Source organism: Zeus faber (assembly GCF_960531495.2).
Source record: "Zeus faber genome assembly, chromosome: 17".
Classification (NCBI taxonomy): Eukaryota; Metazoa; Chordata; class Actinopteri; order Zeiformes; family Zeidae; genus Zeus; species Zeus faber.
This window is the reverse complement of record NC_137204.1, coordinates 5,039,593-5,050,694: the sequence shown is the minus strand read 5'-3', so window position 1 is coordinate 5,050,694 and position 11,102 is coordinate 5,039,593. Positions and strand designations below refer to the sequence as shown.

General features: G+C 43.2%; 1 protein-coding gene across 1 annotated transcript in view; it reads left to right on the top strand.

Annotated features, from left to right (window-relative positions):
• pkn3 (protein kinase N3) overlaps positions 1-11,102 on the top strand; it is a gene marked incomplete at both ends in the record, with an annotated part of 49,990 nt that overhangs the window by 24,840 nt on the left and 14,048 nt on the right. Inside the window, 3 exons of the mRNA XM_080018328.1 lie at positions 4,804-4,873; positions 5,002-5,093; positions 6,472-6,648. Of these exons, the coding sequence (XP_079874454.1) occupies positions 4,804-4,873; positions 5,002-5,093; positions 6,472-6,648 (339 nt within the window). The remainder of the gene's footprint in view (positions 1-4,803; positions 4,874-5,001; positions 5,094-6,471; positions 6,649-11,102) is intronic.

The following is an 11,102-nucleotide window of genomic DNA, read 5'->3' as shown; positions in this document are numbered from 1 at the left end:
AAACCGCCACTCGGGCATGTGGCATGTGGCAAGCGAAACTGCTACATTAGTGCCTGAATAGGAACTTTCCGCCATGGGGAAGGGACACAAGAGGGCCACCTGAAGACTCCCTAGAGCCACCAGAGGGTCAACGGGTGGCCACAGCACCAGCCCTTTCCCAACTGGCAGCAGGATGTCCAGTGGAGGACTGGAGGAGATGCAGCTGCAGCAACCAAGCAGCCCCTGCAACAGCCAACAGCTGTTGCGGGGGCTGCCCTGGCTTGTAGCCCTGGCTACAACTCCAGCAGCCTGAGGCTCCATGCTCTGGAAGGGAGGATGGGGTAGTCTGCTTGGTTGCCCTGGGTAAGGGTCGCCGATGGAGCGCACTGTTTTGGGGAACCAGGTCTCTGGGAAAGGCTACCTTTTTGTTGGACATTTGTTTGTTTAAGGTATGGGAACCTTGTTTCAGAGTCCAGTGTTGTTTGTTTTATTATTTTAAGCTATAGGAACCCTGTGTCAGAGTATGAAACAGGGTTTCCATACCTAAAATGACAGAGTCCAGGCATTTCTTTTTTCTCTGCATGGGGGAGTGGGCCTCAGCCAGGGAAGCCTCAGTTTGGTGTGGGGGGTATGTGGTGTGGTTTGAGCAGCCACACCTGTCTTGGGTCTCGGTAATTTGGCCCAGGATCAGGGTGGCTGTAGGCCTGTTGATCATGAGACCACTCAATGAGCAACAGGTAAAACACCTATCCAACACAAACACACACACACACACACACACACACACACACACACACACAGAAGAGGAGCCCTTGTCATGTTGTCCATCTGCTCCAGGCTTGTTTCAGTTTTCCCACTCTTTACAATAAACTGGTGTGTTTTCAACTCCATTGCCTGTGTCTCTGTGTCGGAGGGCTCTGAAAACGCCAGTCGTTGGCGTGTGGCAGGTAAACTGGTACTGTACATAGACACTGGATGATGGGTACTTGATTTAGGGCCAGGCATTTTACCCTTTTCCTGTGTTTAGTCCTCTTGGCATGGTTCTTAAGAAATATGATTTTCAGATTCCATCTGGACATTGTGACAGCGACAGAAGGCCTTGAGCTCATTCCCTTAAAAATGGGGCAACTGCCGCACGATGGAGTAAATCTGTGCTCTGTGTTTCCTTTTTGGGCCATCCGTGCTCCCATGCTCTTCACTTTTTTTTTTTTTTTTTTTGTCCTCCAAACTCACAATGCTCAACTATCAAAATGTTCACTATGTTTGCTTAAGTAGTTTGAATTGTTTGCATTTGGGCAACAACTACACACCTTCAAACACCTAAAGTTTTGGATTTCTTTTCCACTTGACTTGTGACACTTGAGCTGCTTGTGATCATACAGTGGCAGTGTAGTAATTACACTGATTGGTGGGTTTTCCGTAGATCCATGAACAAGTACTCTGCTGCATTCTAACGTAATGTATAGGTGAATACAGCTCGGCTGACTGGTGTTAGGGTCACAGGTGGTGTTGAGCACTCTGATGGCACAAAGGAACGCCTGAAATTGTCCATTGTGCACCATGGAGGGATGAGCCTTAGCTCTTTGTAGAGAGGATAAGAGGGGTTCTCTAGGATGGCGTTGATATTCATCCTCCTCTCTGCCACTATCTCCAGACTATCCAATTCAAGCCCAACAACAGAGCAGTGGTGTAGAGGGTGAACAGGAATGGTGATAGGAGTGGTGATGAGCAACAACGGCGCAACTAAGGGAACTGTCCTGACAGACTCCCCTGTAGACGGAGGTACAGCAGCCTGTCTGTGAGGTAGTTGCTGCTGTGACCTTCTCACCAACAGGAGCACCTGCATGGTGATGGTGAAACTACTAGAGAACTCAAAGAACATGACTCTAACCGCGCTTCCCGGCCTCTCCAAATAGAAGAAGAAGAAGAAGAATCTTTTAATTGTCACACAGCACACCACACTACAACACATGCACGCGCACACACACACACATGTTTTGGATGGTGGTCGGTGAAATGAGGCCGCTGCATTTACAGTAACCCATCCTTGGCTTGTCCTTCCTCCGGGGGTGCAGCCAGGAGCAGTTGGCAGCATTATTGGACGCGCCTGGGGACCAGGTGATAAATGTCCATCGCTGGTCAGACGATGATGTGTGCATGTTTTTGGTGGGGGTCCTTACTGACGTTAGGTAGAGGAAACCCCATGTGAGCATGGGGAGAACATGCAAACTCCACACAGAAAGGCTCCTATTTGGGAGATAACCCGCCCGGAGCACAGTGCCAACAGCACACCCCAGGCGGGAATCGAACCCAGGACCTGGTACGCAAACTGCAGGGAGTGCAGGACATCACTCACCAGGGGCTTGAAGTGTTGCAGAACCAGTCTGTCAAAGGCTTTTGTGCCATGTGAGGTCAGTGCCATCGGCCTGAAGTCATTGGGCTTAATTTACAAATATGTGCATAGAAAATGTTCTCACTTCGCACGCAAAAAAGCTGAATGCGCAAAATCACCACCAAAGAAGCCTTGGTTTTCCATATAGGAAAGTTCTCGCTGCTGCTCCGAGATAAACAAAAAGGAGGAGCTGAGTCATATAGTATACTGTATAGCAAACTGACTGGTGCAGCAGGTTTGCGCTGTAGTAACGGATGCAATGGATGTTGTGTCCAGTTAGCTTTGCGCTTTGCCTAAATGAAAAAGTGGATTGTTTGTTCTGTTTATAAGTTGAATGGACGCTGTTTGGTGATTGTAGCCAGGAAACCGATGGTGCGAGGACTTGGACATTGGATGGCCGTGGTTGGTCAAGCGATTGAGTTGCGACCTCACAGGAACCTAGAATTTTGTGGGAGCCTATGCCGACGTTTAAAAGAACACACACAAAGAACATACAGAAAGAGGAAAAATAATAGTTATCTAACTACTATACGTATTAAATATTAGTATTATAAAATATTACATATTTTATAATACGGTATCACATTGGCATATTAGAATCACAATTAGTAAAGACAAGTAAATATTCAATTGTATTTAGTTAGGCAATTTCATTTTCCATGACTCTGACATCTTTGTGATTTTTGCGTACAAATGGTCTGAGGCAGTTATAAATTTGTTCCCAAAGTAAGAACATATTCAAGAATAAAAATATGAATTGCAAATTTTTGCTTAAAACGCGCGTATGCACAATTTCAGCAGTCTCCTTTAACCTGATACACAGCAGTGATCAATAGTTGTGTGCCTTTCTTTCAGTTTCACCAGTTTGTGGAAATGGATATCTATCTGCGATACCAGATTTCATAAATCATGTTTAAGAAATTATCTTGACATTGCTTTTCAGGCAGCCTGCTGTGGTGAAACTGAATTTTAGCGAAGAGAATCTTTCCTGTCACAGCCTTGGGGAAGCTGCACCAAACGCATATCTGGTATCTGGCAGATTAAAGTCTCTTAGCATTGTAATGCATTAATATTTAGACCATCAACATACATAGGATTACAGTTGCAGAAACATATCCAATACAGTTTGATAACATGGCAGTCATTTAACTTAATTACATTTCTGGGATGGCCACCTTACTCCTCTATCAAAGGTGAGTTGTTTTTTTTCCTATCTCAATTTGTTTCATTTTAACTGTATGTGTTAGATCTTTCAAGTGGTATATTGATGAATTTTTTTTTTTTTTTAATGTGTTTCCCCCGCCCCCCCCCAAAAAAAGAAGTCAGTACCAGGCTATACCACAGAGAACAAGTACTGCATGCCCGTGGGACAATCCCAATTACATCCCACTCCTGAGTAAGTCAGTATAATATTTCAACTATATTTGATGTGTTGTGTAAAACCTTGCGCCTTTGTTCGATTGTTCGCTGTGCTTGTTATTTAAGGTCAGCTGCAAGACTAATAAACTATTAGACTTCTTTGGTAACCCCTTACCAGTGTTTGATCAGTTACAGGGCCTTGAAGTAGTATTCAGACCCCAACCCTTTCCTTCTCATAAATATTTGTCTAAACCTGGGATTTTGTAAATTGCACACTTTTAACAGTGCAGAGCCCTTTCACACACAGTTCCCGGTAAATTACTGGGGTAACCTTTCCAACACTGCTTGTGAGTTTCTTTATTCACACATGCAGCTACATTTAGGGAAAAGTTCAGTCTTGCGCCTTTTTACAGATGTCATGGCAATGCCGGAATAGATGGGGTAAGGGAGTATCCAGCAAAAGTTACCCGGTGCAGTCCCAGTCCGCACTCCCCGCGCTAGAGAGAGACAGATGGAGCAGCAGTGTACACAGCTCATTCACTTGCACGCACAAAGAGTATGTGGACGTAGCCCACAAATAAAAATTAATGCCTTTTGAAATAAATTCTGAATTAAATAATCAAGGCAATAAATATATACTGTATATGTAAATATGAATATATGAATTAGTAAATATACAGACTGCGGAAATGGTGGTACCCTTGTGCCCCCACCCGCGCCAGCCGAGGTGGGGGCAATCTTTCATCACTTTCATTGCACTGTGGGGTTTCGTAAGACCCCCTAAGTCTTGTGTGAAGTTGCCGTTTTCAAACACGCAAAAAGAGAAAGTGAAACTTGCGCACTGCTACATCTCCTATTTGGAAAATAGAACCATTCGGTTTTTTTTATTTTATTTTGAACGTTTTAAATAGGCTTTTTTGAAAAACGGTCGTCGTGAAGTAACGTTTTTGGAACGTTTTGAATAGGCCTTCACAAAAAAAGGTTCAGTAATGCCTGTTTGAATTTTACATGGCGATTATGAATGAATGATGAATAATCTGTGTTACAGCCTTTAACTTGCTTTGTCTTCACAGGCAGAAAGAAGGGCTGCTGCTGGAAGATTTCAACTGCATCTCAACTTTAGGAAGAGGTCACTTTGGAAAGGTACTCCTTTGTCTCCTGTTGTTCACTATTCGTTATATTAGTTCTGTCTCTTTCAAGAGCAGCATTTTTAAATAACAAACAAGTTCACTGTACTTCATATTGTTCCTTCTTTTTACTGATACTTCAAGGTGCTGCTGGCAGAACATAAAAAATCTGGCAAACTGTATGCCATCAAAGCTCTGAAAAAAGGAGATATTCTGACACGGAATGACGTTGATGGGTGAGAAAATGTTTATCATTTTGAAAATTCTAACTTTTATGAAATTCATACATCCCATTAGCCACTGACTTAACTATAAGTTACCCAAAATAAATACCCAAGTCAATTAGACCTGCACGCCAGTACAGTGCATTCGGAAAGTTTTCAGACTACTTCTCTTTTCCACATGTTATGTTACAGCCTTATCCTAAAATTGATTAATTTTTTTCCCTCAATCTACACTAACCCACAATGAGAAAGCAAAAACAGGTTTTCAGAAATGTTTGCAAATTTATTAAAAATAAAAACTTAAATATCCCATTCACACAAGTATTCAGACCCTTTACTACTGTATTACACTCACAATTGAGCTCAGGTGCGTCCTGTTCCTACTGATCATCCTTTGATGTTTCTACAACTTGGAGTCCACCTGTGGTATATTCAATAAATTGGACATGATTTGGGAAAGCACACACTGCGAGACAGGATTGTGTTGAGTCAGATCTGAGGAAGGATATAAAAAAAATATACATTCTGCAGCACTGAAGGACCCCAAGAACACAGTGGCATTCATAATTCTTAAATGGAAGAAGTTTTCTCCCTAAATATGGCTGCATGGCCAAACTGAGCAATCGGGGACAAGGGTCTTGGTCAGGGAGGTGACCAAGAACCCCAATGTCACTCTGACAGAGATCCAGTCAGAGTGGCCAGTCTTTTTGTGGAGATGGGAGGATCTCCCAGAAGGACAACCATCTGTGCAGCACTCCACCAATCAGCCCTTTGTGGTAGAGTGGCCAGATGGAAGCCTCTCAGAAACATTCTCTGGTCTGATGAAACCAAGTTTGAACTCTTTGGCCTGAATGGCAAGCGGCATGTGTAGAGGAAACCAGGCACCGTTCATCACCTTGCCAATACCATCCCTACAGTGAAGCATGGTGGTGGCAGCATCATGCTGTGGACATGATTTTCTGTAGCAGCGACTGGGAGACTAGTCAGAATCAATGGACACAACAAAGTGCAGAGAGATCCTTGATGAAGACCTGCTCCAGAGCGCTCAGGACCTCAAACCGGGGCGAGGGTTCACCTTTCAACAGAGAGGCTTCGGGACAGAGTGTCGGGACTGTCTGTATGTTTTTGAGTAGCGCAGCCAGAATAAGGCTGTAATATAACAAAATGTGAAAAAAGTAGAGTCTGAAAACATTCCGAATGCAATGTAGATTAAAATGCAATGCAATTAAAATAAGTGTTTTGTGTGACAAACCTATTATATTTTGCATAAGAATGTCTTAAACATACTGTGAATAGATTGGAAACGTCTGTTTGAGATACATTTGCCATGACTATGTTTGGTGTTGGACTGTTTTGTTGTTTTCTTCTTCCTGTGTTTGGTCCTGTTCAGCCTTTTGTGTGAAAAGAGGATCTTTGAAACGATAAATGCCTCACAACATCCTTTCCTGGTGAACCTGCACGGCTGTTTCCAGACTACAGATCATGTGTGTTTCATAATGGGCTACTCTCCTGGAGGAGACCTCATGAAGCATATCCACAACAGCATCTTCAATGAAAAACAGACTCGGTGAGGACACATTGCACTATACAATCATTCCAAAGTCTGGAAAAAATGTATTATAATAGATCCGTCAGGATTGGAGTTCTTTCCAATACATTAACCTGTGTTAAATTTTTAACAAACAAACTTCTTTCTGAAAAATGTGATTTTTTTTTTTTTTTTTTTATCATGCTAAATTGAATAAAATTAAATAACCGTAAAATATCTGAAAAATGAAATTAGTCAAATTAATTACAATGAAAATAAACAAATTAATACAGGATTTAAAATGGTGACAACTTTAACTCAGGGACAATAGTGAGGCAGAGAATTGTGATTCTTCAAAATGCACACTAAGGGCAGTTAACTTCTCTAAAAGGGAAATTAATTAAATTCATCATCAACTCGTATCACAGAGCAGGTTGGAAGCCTGCCTCTTACTGGTCACCGAGTCAGCGGTAGAGTTTCAACTGGTTTCCCCAAAGTATGTAGGCAATTTCGTGTTCTGTGCAGCCGCTCGCTGAATTACCGGTTCATCTAACAGTGGCCTTGGTTCCGCTGTGTGCAAGTCAAGCTGTCTGTTGCTTCCAAAGTGAACCGTTCTCAGATGGTTGCTTGGCAAAGGCTCATGGGTTCTTCCGAGTTGTGGCTGTCAATTAAACTAGTCCAGCTACACTAACTTGAATCAGTTAGGCTTGAGTCTTTCGTGGATCGGTTTAGTTATACAAAGATAAAAAAAGAAAAGAAGATAAGAAACAGGGTTCTTTAGTTGGATAGCTGAAGCAGAAAATGTAATGCACATAAAATTTAGAGAAAACAAAAACTTATGACACAACTTATGACGTCTTTGGAACCCTGGCCAGAGGAGGCCGGTTTTTGGCATCTCCTTTCTTACTAGTTGCTAATTCTTAGCAATTAGCGAATTGTATTTATTTACGTGCAAAAATTGCATAACTTCACATCACTATGCTCAATAACACAAACTCTTGGGATAATGTTTTACATGCAAACACAAAACAAAATAAAAACAAATCATTCAGACAACCCTCATCTTTCAAAATCATTCTATCAGATGTAAACTTGTGACTAACGGTTGACGATTTTTAATTACTGTCTTAACTATTAAGACATAACTTTATGCTATTTATTAGTAGCATTAAAATTATCACCTTTTTTTCTCATTATACAATACACAATGAACATTGCAATCTTGGTAATTATAGCAATTTCTACCTGTTTATCAATAGGTAGCGGTGTGGCTATATGAAAATTAGTACATTTTAAATGTATTCTGGTAACTTTTACATCGTACAGTGATGAAAGTTATTTTTCATCGAAACATGCAGAAATAATGTTACTTCAATTATTGACTGATTTGACATTGGTTCCCATTAATTTAGACTTCTTACACAAAGAAGAAATTGCAGATGCAAGTTATTCCTTAACACAGATTGCTGGTCTGGAAGACAAGGAATCTCAGCGTGGGTCCTAGATCAAACTAAAGAATGTGGGTCTATGTGTGAAAGGGAGGCGTTTGTTGACCAGGTTTTGGCCTAGACAACAAAAGTCATTTGGTCATCTTCACGTCTGCCTTCGTTCAGTCCTTGCGGGTGATGGTCCGTGTCCCTGCCTAGTGAGCGTCCCAATTGATCCCTTTATTGTTTGGGAATGAAGAAAAGTGTTACAGATCCTGTGATCTCAGCAAGGGTTTGTTAACCTCTTGGCTTCTCTGGGAGAGAGACTACATAGGAGCTGGTCTGGCCTCATCAAATGTCTGTGGAATTCTCACTATCTGATTTCAGGAGGCAAATGCGTTGTCCTGGCTACACATTTTATGTATTGAATATTAAAGCTCCTGTAAAGTGAATTCAGTGATTTGTTTCTAAAAACATTATGCATGTTATACTGTAAGGGAGAGATGCACACCCCAACATTCTAAGACTATACCGATGTTTATCTAGTTTCCTTAGTTTCTTACTTGTATGGAAAATGAAAAATGTAAACCTTACTCAAAGAATTGGAGGAGAGTTTTTCCTTTCACCTCCAGACAGGGCTGCGCCATGCCAGTTCCCATGCTGGTTTTCCTGTGTTTTAATTTTAGATGTATTTATTTTTATTAATTTCTACTTGTACGAAACAAGTAATTTAAACCCAACTAAGGGACTGTCCTGGTCTGCCTTGGATCAGGACAATGGATTGCCTAATGGAGAGAGAGCGATCTTGAGTCCATTGTTCAAGTTCAAGAGATTATTTGTCACATAAATATGCATCTTGTTCCCTGTGTCACCAAACAAAACATAATTATTTTGGATGTACGAACCCAAATTCTAATGACGTTGGGACGTTGTGTAAAACGTACTAAAAACAGAATACAATGATTTGCAAATCCTTTTCAACCTATATTCAATTGAATACACTACAAAGACAAGATATTTAATCTTCAAGCTGATATAGCTTGAAGATATATAGATAGCTGCTGCCATCCCTGCTTATTTCAGCAAGACAATGCCAAGCCACATTCTGCATGTGTTACAATAGCGTGGCTTTGTAGTAAAAGAGGAGGTACTAGAGTGGTCTCCCTGCTGTCCAAACCTGTCTCCCATTGAAAATGTGACACATTGCGAAGCGTAAAATACGACAACGGAGACCCCGGACTGTTGAGCAACTGAAGTCATACATCAAGCAAGAATGGGAAAGAATTCCATCTACAAAGCTTCAAAAATGAGGGTCCTTGTTACGGAAATTAAAGGGTGCAGTTTATCAGTTGGTGGTTTTAAATAAAGAGGCAGACAGACGCTGGTTTTTACTTGTACCATGGTCGGGTCAGAGATGTGCTCTCGTGCAGCTCTCTGAGTCGAATTGTTTATTTTCAGGGAGTCTGAGAATATATGGTCAGTTTGGCGTCACAGATTTATAGGTATTCCAGATAAGGTAGTTTTGACACACTAAGGACAATGAGGTTCTGTTCTTGCTCCTGCAGCTGCATCGACGGGAAGGGGGCCGAAAAGACTATACTCCCAATTATACGGTTTGGAAAACCATTGGAAAATTAGAAATATGTGAATGTATTCAATTGAATATAGGTTGAAAAGGATTTGCAAATCATTATATTCTGTTTTTATTTACATTTTACACAACGTCCGCACAACTTCCACCCTGTGGGCCCACCACCTCCAGGGATAGGCGTTGGGGTCGGGTTCAATGTCAGCCAGGCAGAGGGCTAAGGCGCGGGCCTGGGCCTGCTAATCCTCGGCATCGTAGACTAGTTCTAGGGACGTGGAATGTCGCCTCTGTGGTGGGGAAGGAGCTGGAGCTGGTGCGGGAGGTGGAGCGGTACCAACTAGATATAGTTGGGCTCACCTCTATGCACAGCACTGGCTCTGGAACCAAACTCCTGGAGAGGGCTGGACTCTCTCTTTTTCAAGAGTTGCCCAGGGTGAGAGGCGCCGGGCGGGTATGGGGATACTCATGAGCCCCCGGCTGAGTGCCTCTGTGTTGAGTTCTCCCCAGTGAACGAGAGGGTCACTTCTATGCGACTACAAGTTGCTAAGGGGAAAGCTCTGACTGTTGTGTGTGCTTATGCACCGAACACGCCTCAAGGAAGTTCTGGCAAACTGTTCGGAAACTCAGAAAGGGAAAGAAGGGCATGGCTCAGGCTGTGTTCAGCTGGGGAGGAGAACTACTGACCCGGACTGGGAATATTGTCGGGCGGTGGAAAGAGCACTTTGAGGAACTCCTGAACCCGATCAATACGTCCTCAGGGGAAGAGGCAGAGTCTGAAGACTTGGGAAGTCTCATCCATATGCTTGGCAGAGGTCGCTGAGGCAGTCAAAAAGCTCCTCGGTAGCAAGGTGCCGGGGGTGGGTGGTGGTGAGATGCTGAAGGCTCTGGACAGTGTTGGGCTGACACGCCTCTTCAGTGTCGCGTGGATGTTGGGTACAGTACCTGTGGAGTGGCAGACTCGGGTTGGTGGTTCCCATTTTTAAAAAGGGGGACCGGAGGGTGTGCTCCAATTAACTATCCCACTGTTCAGCCTCCCCAGGAAAGTTTACTCCAGGGTGCTGGAAAGGATGCTCCGGCCGATTGTCAAACCTCAGATTGAGGAGGAGCAATGCGGATTCCGTCCTGGACGTGGAACGGTGGACCAGCTCTTTACCCTTGCAGGGTTGCTGAGGGGAGTTTGGGAGTGGGAGTTTGGCCATCCAGTCTACATGTGTTTTGTGGACCTGGACAAGGCTTTCGACCATTTCCCCCAGGGGTTTCTGTGGGGGGTACTGAGGGAATATGGGGTACCAGGGCCAATGGTACGAGCCATCCGGGCCTTGTACAACCAAAGTGAGAGCTGTGTTCGCATTCTCGGCACAAAGTCAAACAAGTTCTCAGTGGGTGTTAGAATCGGGGACAAGGGGCAACCTTGGGGGAGTCCGTCTGTGACAGTCATGGACAGGATCTCAAGGCGCAGCCGAGGTGAGGAGAGGTTT